Here is a 15,160-nt window from a genome sequence, read left to right as displayed (position 1 = left end):
AAGTGTATAAAACACGTGGTACAATCGTAGGAACTAGTGCTTCCTTTATCCACTCGGAGAACGTACCAAATTCACCTAAATGTGCTAATGTTGGGTTTGATTGGTCGTTTTGGATCCAATTGGGATTCACTTCGCCTCATGGATGAGGTGTTAAGGAAGTCTCTCGTAGCACCATTCTGATTGACTGACTACTTTTTTTTAAATACCTTTAGCATTTTTTTTGTGCTGTTAATCAATATGGCAGGGAATAACTGATTTTCAAATTGGGTTTCAATGCCCCAGGCAGCTTAGCTGGCAAAGATCTTCCCGCGTTGCTATTTTTTTAAACTGAACCTACTCAACGTGAGATTTACAACACTACTGCAAGCAATGTCTGATGTCGCACACGTTAATGTGATGGTTATACTTCAAATACAGAACTCAGCAGATTCGAGAATTATAGCCACAACACGCACATCTTGAACACCGTGGGCCGTGAGAGTAGAGTATGGACAGACAACTACAATTGGAGAGTTGCTAGCAATGAAAGGCAATATGCGCCCACTGGAAGCCGACTTGCAATCCTTTTGATGATCGTTAATATTTACCAATCTTATGCAAAGCTAAATATTTAATCGTAGCTCTCCGCCGTTTATTAAAATATATCCCAATCGTTATCAAAACTCCCGTTAATTTCAGATGTACTAAAAAATAAACTTCTTGCTCCAGTCAGGGTTCTTTGCTTTTGCCATTGCTGCAGACTGTCTTGGAGCTTTTGCTCTTGGCACACTGCACACGTAGTAACACGTTAGACAACACGTCCTGATAGTAACTGAGCACGATCCAACCAGGCAGGTACATTAGGGTGATGAGGCCCATGAAGTTGAGCGGATAGTGAGAGTAATCCCAGGAGCAGGCGTCGTAGTGGCGGAGCCCCAGTCCCCAGGTGAATTCCCAGGTGTAGATGAAGAGGATGTACACGGGCAACCTCTGCCAAGTGGTCCAGCCGAGGCGGTAGTACAGATAGAAGTAGAGCTTCTCCACCACGAAGCTGCAGCTGCCGTACATGAGGAAGGACCAGAGCGACGTGTGACCCAGTAGCCTGCGGTCCGAGTTCTCCACCAGGTTGAACATGGATGTGAAGAAGATCTCGTCCAAAAATCCGTGCATCCCGTAAAAGACGAAGCGCAGGGAGCCGGGGAGACCCCGGGGCGAGGGCAAGCGTTCGGGCAGCCGAGCTCGGCGGCAGCAACACTGTAAGCGGAGGAAGCCCTTGAGGAAGAGCTGCGAGTCGTAGAGGGCGAGGAGGTAGTGTAGCAGGAGGGTGAGCAGCGAGGAACCCGAGCCCTCCGCCAGCGTGGACAACAGGCTCTGCAAGCCCACGTAGACCGAGGGGTAGAGCAGCAGGTGGAAGACCACGGGCCGGCCTTGGAAATTCCTCCCCTGCAGGTAGAGTTTCTCCAGGGCCAGGTGGGAGAGCGAGTGGAGCACAGCGAGGTAGGGCGACGAGTAGCCCAGCATCTTCGGGTCGCTGGTCCGCGCGAAGCGCCGCACCGAGGACAGCAGGACGTCCAGCGTGATCCCGTGCATCCCGTAGAAATACAGGCGCATCCAAGTAGGAAGCGAGTTGCTGGCGCGGCCGCCGCTTTCAGCACCGGACAGGTCCCTGAGCCGCGGGGAGGACGAAGCGCCCGGCCGGCTCCGTTTGCCGCTCTGCTGGGCGCGTTCCGCTGACAGCAGCCGCTGACCCTCGCGGCGTTTGCTGCTCATTATCCCCGAGCTGCTTCTTTTTTTTTTCGGAGCTCCCTCCCGTCCGCACCGCTCAAATGAAGGCCTGCAGCCCGCAGAGTTCCACTTCAGAACAAAAACCTGCAAAAGCAAGCGGGCAAGGTTAAGGACGAACTCATCTCCCTCCTTTCCCCACCACCCCGCCTCTCCCTCCCTCTCTCTCTGCCCTCGCCAGAAAGGTTAGCCGTTCTGATTGTGTATCCAATCCCGGTTACCTGGTAGCAGACGTAGCAAGCTCACCCTACGCAGCCGGGCCGGCAGATAGAGACGTAAAAATAAACGTCTCCACACAGCAACCCCATACTTGCCACCTCAAACGCAGCCATCCTTAAAGCTGCATGCATACAATGTCCCGCCCCCGAAAATCCAAATGATGCTCTCCCCAATAAGGCCGAATTTATTTAAAACTGCTAGTGCCATCACATTTCCTTTAGACATTAATAAAGTATTCTTCCACAGTTTGCAAGGTTCATGTATTCCATCCAGCAGTCTTCCACCTTCTCTACCCCATTCACTAGCTATGATAGCAGAAGCATAATTCAGAATTACGTGGTTGAGGAATAAATCCCTAGGAGCGCGGAAAGATATAATTCAACCCTTCTTCCCCCCCAGATTCCTAAAGGTATATGTATTTAAATTCACCTTTTCGGTCTTCAGAGGGTTCACGATTTTCGGGAGTACGCTGGAAAACGAAACAATGCCACAAGTATTACATTGCACGGACGTTTAATTATATAAATATGCAAGGCAGGAATTATGGTGGGTGATGTTAGCTATTGCATGCTGGACGTTTATCTGTTAATTGAACTCAGTTGTCCACTGTTCCAGAAGCTTTTTGTTTAAATTGCCCAATGTTATAAAACAAGTTTGTGAATATGCTTTTTTCTTCAGCTGTTTTTCTTCCCCCACAGTTTGGAGCGCACAAAAATCCTTTTAAAAGCCGGCTTGGTAACTCAGCCAAGTGCTTTCAGAAAACTGATTTGGTTGTGAGTCACGAAACACATGGTACGGCAATAAACCATCAGTAGGGGCATTTTATCAACTTCCCGTACCTGCTGACTTCATCTTAATTCAACTATTAATAAAATATCAATTTGCACTGTAAAATGACTAAAACATTAAATTGTTATTGGTTCTGTAAAGTAAGTGATTCTGTGGAAAGAACCTGGAATACCAAGGTGAGTAGAGGATAAAAAGTACAAACAGAAACAGGCCCTTTGGCCCATCTAGTCCATGCAGAACCATTTAAACTGCTTAGGTCCATTGAACTTCACTCAGACCACAGCCCTCCATACCCCTCCCATTCATGTACCTATTCAAACTTCTCCTAAAGGTTGAAATTGAAAATGCACCCACCTCATGTGCTGGATGCTCATTCCACACTCTCTCCACCCTCTGAGTGAAGAAACTTCCCCTTAAACATTTCACCTTTCATCCGTAACCAACGACCTCCAGTTCTAGTCTCACCCAACCTCGGTGGTAAAAGCCTGCTTGCATTTACACCCCTCATAACTTTGTATACCTCTATCAAATCTCCCCTCAATCTTCTATGTCTAGTGAATAAAGTTCTAACCTACTCAAACTCTCCTTATAACTCAGGTCCTCCAGTCCCAGAAACATCCTTAAAAATACTTTCTGTACTCTTTCAACCTTGTTTACACCTTTCCTGTAGGTAGGTGACCGCACTACCAATGTCTTACAACTTCAGCATAACTTCCCAATTCCTGTACTCAGTACTTTGATCTACGATGGCCAATATGCCAAAAGTTTTCTTTATGACCCTATCTACCTGTAATATGTTGAATTATGGACCTATATTCCCTGATCTCTTTGTTCCATTCCACCCCTCAGTGCCCTACCATTCACTGTGTCGGAACTACACTGGCTGGTTCTACCAAAGTGCAAAGCTTCACACTTGTCTGCATTAAATTCCATCTGCCATTTTTCAGCCCATTTTTCCAGCTGATGCAGGTCCCTCTGCAAGCTTTGATAATTTTCCTCACTGTCCACTACACCCCTAATCTTAGTGTCATCTACAAATTTGCTGATCTAGTTCACCACACTATCATTCAGATCATTGAGATAAATGACAAACATCAACGGACTACTGATGTCAAGCTCATTGGCCTATAATTTCCTAGTTTATTCTTAAACAGCGGAGCAATATCAGCTATCCTCCAATCCTCCAGTACCTCGCCTGTCACTAAAGAAGATTAAAGTATCTCTGCATTCTGGGCCGAAGGGTCTGTATTGTGCTGCAGACGTTCTATGTTTCTATGGACCTTGCAGTTCCTACACTTATCTCCCACAAGGTTCGAGGGAACACCCTGGGGATTTGTCCACCCCAATTTGCCTCTAGCCAGCAAACTCCAACTCCTTTGTAATTTGTATCCATGATCATGGATTATCGTTGTGACAGGCATAGGACTGTCACTGTATACACAGGGATGCAGTACTGGTGGACACAGAAACATTACTGCATCATAATGGGTTACACTACTTCTGAGCACCAAGCTTTCACTGAATAATACTGGGATATAATAAGTAGTGTATGCATTACTAGTACTGTAGAACACCAGGATACAGTTCTGATCTCTTTCTGGCAGAAAAGGCAGTTTTGGAGAGTTCTTTTGACAAGTGTATAAAGGACACAGTAAGTCATAAGATTCTTTGAATTACATTCGCTGCCTTGGCTTCCATCCAAGGATTTACATTTGTAAGTCCAAGCATATGACCAGCAACCTGAATTGCAATATTATTGAAACTGGACAGTGAGGAAATTAGATGAATCAGGCATATTTGTCCTCTGAGAGGAAGGTGCAAGCAGCTAGATTTAATATGTACACTTAAGAAAGGTGGAAAAGGTAAAGGGCTGGAGAAGAAAGAATCAGATAGGAGAGGAGAGTAGACCATGGGAGAAAGGAGAAAAGGAGGGACGCCCAGCAGGAGATGATGGAGAGGTGAGAAGAAGAGGAGAGGTAAGACAGGTGAGGCCTGATGTAAATCGGGGGCCCACTTTGTCGAGCACCTCTGCTCCATCTGCATGAGGTAGAATTTACCAGTGACAAGCCACTTTAATTACTATCCCCCTTCCCGTTCTGACATGTTGGTCCATGACCTCCGCTTCTGCCATGATGAGGGCACTCTCAAGGTGGAGGAGCAATGCCTCATATTCCATCTAGGTAGCCTCCAACCTGACAGCATGAACATGAATTTCAACCTCCAGTAATATTTTTCCATCCCCCATCCCTCTTCTTCTATTCCCCATTTTGGCCTCTTATCTGTTTTCACTTGCCTATTACCTCCCCTTGGTGGCCCTCCTCCTTTCCTTTCTTCCGTGGTTTACTCTCCTCCCCTATCAGATTCTTTCTTCTCCAGCCCTTTGCCTTTTCCAGTTATCACCTCACAGCCACCTACTTCATTCCCGCTCAACACACCTAGCTTCACCTATCACCTTCTAGCTTCTTCTCTTTCCCCTCCACCACCTTTTTATTCTGGCATCTTCCCCCCTTCCCTCTCAGTCCTGATGAGGTGTCTCGGCCTAAAACATGAACTGTTTATTCATTTCCGTAGATGCTGCCTGACTTGCTGAGTTCCTTCCAACATTTTGTGTTACTTAAGATATTATGAGTTCCTTACAAAATAAAATATGTTTCTCATCAGTTGCCTTTGGAAATGGTTTAGATTGCTAGTCTGCCTCTACCAACAAATAAAAAAACTGTTCATCCCTGTTTTGCTGGAGAAGTAGCAGTGAAGAATGTTGGAGTTAAACAGGATTTTACTATCAATGTTACTCCCATAAAAGCATGAAAATCTTTAAATCATGTATGTATTTTCTGACAGAAGGCCATCAACCAAAAACATGAACTCTTTCTCACACATAGTTCTTCACAAGCTGAGTCTTTTCAGAACTTGGAGGTTTTGTTTCAGAAATCTATGGCACTTTGCATTCATCCAGCAAGAAAAAAACATTGTCACTGTCCCACTGTGCATGAGTTCCAGTTGACCCATGTCTGCTCTTTCCCATGGCTTTGGTTGATGGACTCAAGTTCTACCAGTTGTCATAATTAATATTTAACTCAAACAATATCATCAAAACTGTTTGGAGGGTGTTTATCACCACACTCTCTGTGGCCTCTTACAGTGTGCAAATTGAATGCAGTGTAATTTGCATTGCAAAATAGTGACTACAAATCAAAACATAATTGGACAGAAAGTACCTTGGACATATGGTGAGAATGCAAGAGACACTTCATAAATTCAGGTCCTTTTATATGTATCCAGTTATGAATAAAAGAAAACAAGTCAGTAACAGAAGCATCTCACACCGAACAGAGTACATCACTTCATAAGGATACTTTATCTCACTTGGATTACCTAGTTGTCAATTATGTCAGGAGAAACAAATTTAGTCCACCTTTCTCAGGCAGCAATACTTGGGAGCAAGCAATTTAATCAAAAAAGGCCTTTTTATACTAGGAAAACTTTTTGCCAAATTCGAGATTTCAGAAATGCAAAAACAAAAGCTGATGCCTGAATGTCAGTGCAATGAGGCTTGTCTACTCTTTTCAATGACAAAATCCTGAAAAGCTTTTCCACTGGAATTCTTCCAGATTCTTAAAGTAAATCCTTCAAAGACACTTTCTATGGAAGTGAGATGCATTGGGGTTCTGCTTCCACTGACTAGAGACATTTAAGTGTTGAGCTTTAGGAAGAACTTCAAATGATTGAATGTTTGCAGAAAACCTTTTTTAAAAAGTTGTAACATTGGCTTCAAATGTCTGTTTGTAGAACATATAAATAGCTTTAATCTTTTCAAAGTTCAAAATAAATTTATTATCAAAGAACATATATGTCACCATGTACTACCCTGAGATTCCTTCTCTTGTGGGCATACTCAATAAATACAATAATCATAATAGAATCAGTGAAAGACTGCACCAACAGGGTGGGCAAGCAGTGTGCAAAAGAACAGCTGTGCAAATTCATAAAGAATGAAATAAATAATGAGACCATGAAATGAAGAATCCTTGAAAGTGAGTCCTTAGGTTGAGGGAACATTTCTTTGATGGAGCAAATGAAGATGACTGAAGCTGTACCCTTGGTTCAGGAGCCGAATGGTTGAGGGGTAATAACTTTTCCTGAACCAGGTGGTGTGAGTCCTGAAACTCCTGTACCTTCTTCCTGATGGCAGCAGCGAGAAGAGAACATGACCTGGTTGGGGGTGGAGGGGGGGGGGGTTCCCTAATGATGGATGCTGCCTTCCTGTGACAGTGCTTTGTGCAGATATGCACAATAGTGGTGAGGGCTTTACCTGTGATGGACTGATCCATATCCCCTACTTTTTATCAGATATTCCATTAAAGCACATTGGTCTTTCCATACTAGGCTGTGATGCAACCAGTCAATATACTCTTCACCACACATTTATAGAAGTTTGTCAAAGTTTTCTGTAACATTTAAGAGCATGTCTTTAAATCTCCCAAGAATTTTTTAAAAAATTTACAACAATCTTCTTTCCTGTGTTTAATCTTACTTCATACAATAAGTTCACTGCTTGTGGCCATATCTGACTTATCTGTTGCTATGGCAATAACTTAGATTGCTAACTTGCCAAAATCATACTGACAGCTGTCACCTCTTCTCCTGTCCTTGAGGGGCATTAGACAAGTCTGTTGATTGCTGTGGGTAACTGGAATATTATCATTGGCAGCATTTTGGAAAGGGGAATGAGAGGAATGGAGCCACAGGGTTAATCATAATTGGCTGTCTGGACAGTTGGCTTCAGGCCTTTCATCATCCTTATTGGGAAAGGAGTTCAGTAAAAACAACAAAGCCCGAATTTCATTCATACCCTGTAACAATGGCTTATTTAATTTACCATCTGAAGGATGGTCTCTTTGGACATGCAATCACTAACTGTTCTGCATGTTTGACTTCATTCATAACTTTGAATATTGGCTATATTATTATCATCATGTTCACAAAATTGTCTTTTTTAAAAACAATTGTAAACTGATTATTTACAAAATGATAGAAGCTGTTGGCTTATATCAATGATGTTAAACAATTCTTCTAAGCATTCCTTCGTTAGGAGGTCTATATACTGACAAACTCAGCAGACAATTTTAGGTTTGTGATATTTTAATTATGCAAATAAAACTCCCATTGGTTTTCCTCAAACTAACTGACACATTAAATTGTTCTGTAAGGACAGGAGAATTGTAATACATACAGAACAGCTTGTAATTCTGTTGCTAAAGTACAGCTGTGCAAAAATTAATGTGTCTCTTTAACAGACAATATGTAATTATATTGCCTTCCCACATCAGTTAGAGCCTAATTGTTTCTAAATACTGCTCGGGTCAATAGACGTTGAACTGGCTTACTTTCTGTATAAATTGTATGACTTCTGAAGTAAATTAGAACTTCTGTCATAGGTAAAACTTCTCCATGTCCCGAAAATGAACAGTTTGCTTTTACTTCTTTGTGTATGTTTTTTGAAAGTTTGACTCAAGTTTATGGATATGAGAGTTAATTGGTGATCTTTGCATCTAATTATTACAGGTAGAAGAAATCACACATGACATTCATCCTATTAAGCCCATATGTTGAGGTGCAGTGAATTATGAGGTAAATCTTGATCAAATTATGCAAGGACATTTGATAAGGTCAATGGTCAAGAAGGTTCTGTCACTCAGCATTCAGGATGAGGTAGTAAATTGGATTAGACATTGGCTTTGTAGGAAAAGCCAGAGAGTGGTAGTAGGGCGTTGCTTCTGCAACAGGAGGCCTGTGAATAGTGGTGTGCCACAGGGATCGGTGCTGGGTCCGTCGTTATTTGTCATCTATATCAGTGATCTGGATGATAATGTGGTTAACTGGATCAGAAGATTTGTGGATGACACCAAGACTGGGGGTGCAGTGGACAGTGAGGAAGGTTATCATGGCTTGAAGAGAGATTGCTTCAGCTGGAAAAATTAGCTAAAAGAATGGCAGATGGAATTTGAGGCAGACAAGTGTGAGGTTTTGCACATTGGTTGGACCAGCCAGGGAAGGTCTTAGTAGAGACTGTGGAGTGTGGTAGAAAAAAGGTATCTGGGAATACAGGTCCATAATTCATTGAAAGTGGCATCACAGGTTGATAGGGTTGTAACAAAAACTTTGTCTCTGAATGGAAATGGTATGTGGAAAATATTTTAGGTTTACTAGCTGGTGTGCAAGTCTAGAATCATAGTAGTGGAGTTTGGAAGGGAAGTTGATGCTGGACTTTGAGAATAATTGGGAAGGAGTTCCCACTCAAATTAATAGGACACAGTTCCTGGTTCCGAGAAGATATGAATGAAGACTGATAATTCTGTAATTGTAGTGTTTCTTTCATAGCACTGAAATGGCCTCCATTCTCTCAGCTGTTGGGCTGGCAGTTTGGGAACAATGAGAGATGGAAGGCTTGGTTTGAGAATGCTATCAAAGTTTAGTTCCAGGAGCACTGAGGAAGAGATAATTAGGATTGAGGTTACTGGAGGAGGTTTCATAGGATGCAAGCCATTTATCAATGTATGGTATATATAGAGGGTGAAGAATTTAAACTGATTGGGGAACATGGATGCCTGGACAGTTGAGGAACTATTGAGGAGTGGAATATAATGTGGTTCAGGTATTTAATATGAGTAAAACATTTAGAACATAGAACATAATTGAGTAGATTCAAATGAAAAGTAATGGATTCTGTCAATTTTCATGAACCCCCCTGCATGTGGAAGCCATCATTTGAGAAGGGTGTCCTAAAATGACAGTTGTGAATCTCAATCTCATTTAATTGGCACAATCATTTTATATTGCCAGATATTAACAAGACACTTTCCTCCCCTTTGTCATCCAGCAATACTTACAGATCTTCAGCCCACTATTGCAGCAAAAAAAAACACTCATTGGCTTTCATCCTCCAGAATGAACTTGTGCTAGTAAGCAGGACCTCATCCCCATTAGTCTAATTTCCAGAACCAGCAGGCATGCTTCAGAACATTTTTTCCTGGGATGCTCAAACACTGTAGACGCCTTCTCTCAGTACTTTCAGAGAACAGGAAGAACTGGTGCTGGTGGAGTCCCAAGCCAATGCTATATTTATAGAGCTGATATATGACTCCTTTCTCAGAGCTGTTTGAGCTCCCCGCCCTATGTCAATATGTTGCTTATGTGATGTAATACCATTTGATCAATAGTAAATCTGTGAGGAATCATTTAGCATTCAATTAGGAAGGTAAAACCTTTGTCAACATTTGGTGTCAGCTTGCTGTCACACTTTGCTTTATGACAATGAAACCCCCTTTTACTGGGTGCCTTAGGAAGTGCAGCTCGTTAGCCCTTTGTTAACAGCCACTGGATTCTGCAGCAAGAACACATCTTTCTCTGGCTTCATATGTCTTGGGAGTATGTATCTTTGGTCCCTCTAAATCCTTGGGGTTGGGCTGTCTCGCCCACCCTGACCCTGGTTTGTGTGGATGCTGTGAGATTTACTGTCTACAATAGCCAGTCAGCATGAAATAACAGAATGCCCACTGCATAAAATTATAAAGATGTATATTTGTGAACATTAACTTAACCAAAGAGTTAATAAAGAAAGAAAAAAAGCAAAGGGCCCGTTTTAATTTAACAGTCAAATGTGCACAGATTGGAGCTCAAATCTTCCAACAGCCATTTTAACGACCCTGAGCAGAATTCCGCACCTGGGTTCCACTGAATCATGCTTCTGTACCGCTTCGAATCCTATGACTGGTTCTCCGCAGCATTTTCTCTCTTTACCTCCTGCCGAAAAGAAACAAAGACCCACCACTGCTGGTGTCAGTCACAAAACCGTTCCCCCAGCCTTTCCTAGGAACTTCTCCCCATTCCACTCTCCTGTTTGGATGGCCCACATTCCTAGACATCCCTTATCCCCAACAGTAATCCAAACACTGCTTTTACGGAAAGACCATTACATGAAATATCCTACATTAGCAGTAAAGCCTTTACCAAGGTGTTACACTCTCTCTCCCATCAAAATAGTCATTTCTTCATGACCTGAAATAATTCATCATCTCCTCATTAATAACATAATTTTCAACAGAATTTCCTGATGTCAGAACCTCCAATCTATTTGTAAATGGTAGAGGCATATCTCACTAGTGAAATCGGCAATATAGGCCAGTCTACCTGGGAGTTTCCTGACTCTCTAAGGCCTCCTTATCCCATTATCTACTTCTTCAGTTTCAGACACTTTCTAGGATCTTTCCTGTTTACATGGAGAGACCTCTCTCTGTCCATTACTTGTGCCTTCCAGTAACTCAGGTCCCCTGTCACTTGGTTGAGCTCAGCCTCATTTCCAGTTACTTTAGAGTCTCCCTTCAGTCTCCCTTCATTGTCCAGCTGCAAGCCTGCCTGTCCACTGCTAGTGCCCCCCCCCCCCACTCCATTTCATCTACATCACAGTGGCAGAGTGGGGAGGCTGGGAAATCTCTTCGTCCATAATTGGAGAGTTGGCATAGGGTAGCATATACCATACTTCCATTTCCTCGTCGTCTGAGTTCGTACCATATTCAGTGGCTAAGTCCCTTCCAGGCCTTTCCAGTGTTTGTCCTTCTGTTCTGCCACATCACCACAAAGTCCTCTTATTAGGTGTAGGGTCCAGGTCAGGCTCTGGGTCACATGTAGCTTTTGTCCCAGAGGTAGAGGTGGTTCCAATGGAGAACCTTGACAAGGCCATTCCCCTCCTCTGGTTTCATTCAGAAAACAAGTAGGTTTGGCATCTGACTCTCCACTACGTAAGACATAGCCACCCAGCAATCAGCCAACTTATGCTTCCTTAGTAGCCCACAATTTTTTTTTGAAAACTCTGTCTCCAGGCATCATTTGGGAGAACCTAATCTCTTGGTCATTTCTCCTCTTATCTCCTTGATCCTGCTTGGTAGCAGAGACCTCTGCGAGTTCATAAACGTTTTGCAATTCCCTCATTCCCTCCTCATGTTAGACACATACTTCAGATAGGTCTTCTGTGGCAAATCTTCCCCATCAGTCCCAAAACAGAGGTCTACAGGCAATCTTGCTGTGCGTCCAAACATCAAATAATATGGTGAGTATCCAGTGGCATCGTTCTGTGTACAGTTGTAGCAATGGACCAGATGCCCAATGCATTTGTTCTTCTTGCTGATCTCTAGGGTTCCAAGCATGTCTATCAATATCCAGTTGAACCTCTCAGGCTGGGGATCACCCTCAGCGCAATAAGGCAATAACCCTCAACTTCTCAACTCCAAGCATGCTCAGTAACTCATGTATGAGCCTATTCACAAAATCCCTTCCCTAATCGCTATGTATCCATTTGGGAAGGCCCATAATGAACAAAATACTTCTCCCATAACACTTTGGCCATGGTGGCCTCCCTCATATCCTTTGTGGCATATCTAGGGTAGTGATCAGTAATTACCAAGACATTCAGCATGTTGCTGGAATCAGGCTCTATGGAGAGGAAATCCATACATACTAAATCTAGTGGCACTGCACTCTGTAAGTAGGATAAAGGAGCAGTCTTCACAGGCATCATCTTCCTCCGAAAACCTCAAATGCATGACTTGTGGTATTCTTTGAAATCAGGCTTCATTCGGGGCCGGAACAACTGATCTCAGACCAATCCACAGGTCTTGTCAAACCCCAAATGACCTCAACAAAATCCTCTGATACTTCTCAGGCAGAACAGACTGGGATCGCCAAGGCCTGTCTGGAGGAGACGTGACCCAATATAGAACTTGGTTCTTCAACTCCAGTTCGTTCCATTCTCTCAGTGGTAGAGAAATGGCAGGGTGTTTCATCTTTTCAGCTTAGGGCATATCTGCTTCCACAACAGCTGACCAAACTGTGCCTATACAAGGGTCATCTCACTGAGCGGTAGCCACTTCCCCTGGACCCAACTCAGGCAAATGCCTTGCATTCAGAGCTGTCAGGTTGCAGTAAGCTTGTGGAATGGCACCATCAGAAGCTCCCAAATGATCCACTGCTCGATTCCTGCCCTTTCCTTGCCTTTGGCTTTAACTCCAGGTGCAGCAATACTCTCCCACTCTCTGTCCATTTCCAGCCTTTTATGTGCACACAGGACAATGCATCTGCATCAATGTTCCGGCTCCCCGGCCGGTACTTCAGGCTGAAATCACGGGCAGACAACGCCGCCAACCAACGATGGCTTGTGGCATTCAACTTCACTGAGGTCAGGATATAAGTCAATGGATTGCTGTCTGTCTTCACCTCAGACTTGGCACCATACAGATAGTCACTTACCCACCACGGCCCATTTCCATGTCAGGAACTCCAGTCTGTGTGTGGGGTAGTTTCACTTGCAGGGTGACAGACTCTGGCTGGTGAAAGCGACTGGTCTCACTCTTGGCTGGCATCTGTGTGCAATACTGGGGGTCTGCAAATTGAAAGAACCTAAGTGGACAGATGAATGCATCTTCTCCTTGTCAGCCTTACTCTCTGCTTAGGTCCAGTACACTGAACCACTTCACTCAGGCAGGCCAGTGCGTTCTCGATCCTCGGAACGGTATATTGGTTGGGGGCTGTGCGTCGGTTCAGAGTCCAATGGTCAACACACATTCGGACCTTCCCATTTTCTTCCTCACCACCGCAATGGGGGGTGCATATGGACTCCTGCCCTCAGTGATAATCCCAGCTTTCTTCAGCTTCCACAGGTGCTGCTGAATGTCCTCCACCTTGGCGGGTGCCAGTCACCAAGACCTTTCTCTGAAAGGGATGTCCTCTGTCTCTCAGATGGTATGGCGAGTACTCTTGGAACAACCCACATCAAATTTATCAGCAGAAAAGACACCTTCAAATTTCAACATCTTCCCGGTCAAAAATCTTCTCTTCCAACTTCCGGGTACCAGGGAGTCACCAAAGTTGAATGACTTGGCTGTCAACTATCCCTTTCCTTGAGCTGGTTTCTCTCCTGCTTGTCTCACCAGAAAACTAGGCATTACTGTCACCGGAAAAAGGTGTAACTTTGGCATTCCTTGGCTGGGAGTGTCTTCCCTTTCTGAGGTGTTCCTGACAATCACTGTCATCCTGTTTACCTGTACAACCAATGGCTTCAGCAGTTTGGGCCTCACTAGTACCCCGCAGGTAGGCGTGATAACTCTTCGTGGTCTTCCAGAACATCCACCAAGGTCATGCATTCCAGGAAGTTTCCCATCACTCTGGCTATTTTCCCAGCCGTAACATGATGGGTTTCGACTGGGTGTACCGCACAGTTCCTTGTTTGTGCTCATCATCCGGCCTGGGAAAGATGCACACCTCCTCAAAAGCAGCACTGGACACAGGGTGAATGGACAAGGTTTTCAGAAAGCTCTGTCTAACTTTCTCCTTGCAGGCTCCCACTAGCCTCCTCACAATTTGTTTCCATGAGAATTGAAGCTTCACCCTTCTTGACCAGGTCCGGACAAACCAACACTAACATATCAAGGACCTCAGCTACACCCGCATTTGTCTCTGAAAACTCCAGCTTCAAAGACAAGTCATATGGGTAGTCATCAGTACTAAGCCTTAGGAGAGTGAGCTGCATCAATGGTAAGCACGTCAAATACCAGCTTTAGGACAAATGGTACAGCGGACTAACCTGAGAGTCAGTGTTAAGTATGGCTGTAGTATAAATACCGTCAATCTGTAGTGAGACACTGGAGCTTGCCCCACTAAGCCAGGAATAGGGTTTTTACTTTAGTTTCTTCCTTGAAACATTGGTTGGAACATGACTTCCCCCTGCCCTCCCCACCACCGAGACTCCAGGCCATTCTCTCACTGGGTTTCTCCAAAGTTTTCCGACTTCCCTTTCTGCTGAAGGAACTGTAGGCTCACTTTCCGATGGTTTCCCCATCCTTCACACTCTTGCCTGAAGTGACCCTCTTTATCACAGTTGTCACAGACAATACTGGTTGCTCCCCTTTTTCAAGGGACCCCATTCAAGAGCAGCTCTCTGCTTAGTATGTCCCCTCAGTGGGTCTGGCTCCCTATCGGCTTTGTTATGCTTGGTGGCAGCACCTGCTGATAATAACCAGGACACCTCGGCTGTAAGGTCTGCCATGAACTCCTGTAACACCCCTGTTTGTGGGACTTCAGAAACAGAGGTACTACCAAGGACTGTACCCCGCTGATGGAGGCCTCCCACTACTCCATCACATTTATCTCCTCTCTTACTTCTCTAATCAGTTCAACAAACAAGGGAGGGGGAGCATATCTTCAGATTCAGAGACTGAAAGCATGTCCTGTGATTGCATACCCTTTGCAACTTGGTCCATCTTTAACTGATTCACCTCAGCCACGTGGGTGGCACCTCTAAGCCACAAGCAAAGCAGCTGTCTCTCCAGCTGAAAAAATG

General features: G+C 44.2%; 1 protein-coding gene across 1 annotated transcript; it reads right to left on the bottom strand.

Annotated features, from left to right (window-relative positions):
* Positions 1–421: 421 nt before the first annotated feature.
* Positions 422–1,840, bottom strand: tmem229a (transmembrane protein 229A). Its single transcript, XM_059976559.1, has one exon. The coding sequence runs from the start codon at positions 1,747–1,749 to the stop codon at positions 709–711; it is 1,041 nt and encodes a 346-aa protein (XP_059832542.1). The 5' UTR covers positions 1,750–1,840; the 3' UTR covers positions 422–708.
* Positions 1,841–15,160: the final 13,320 nt, after the last annotated feature.

The sequence above is a fragment of the Hypanus sabinus genome, chromosome 8 (assembly GCF_030144855.1).
Source record: "Hypanus sabinus isolate sHypSab1 chromosome 8, sHypSab1.hap1, whole genome shotgun sequence".
NCBI classification, from domain to species: Eukaryota; Metazoa; Chordata; class Chondrichthyes; order Myliobatiformes; family Dasyatidae; genus Hypanus; species Hypanus sabinus.
The sequence above is the reverse complement of the archived record's forward strand: the minus strand, read 5'-3'. Positions and strand labels throughout refer to the sequence as shown.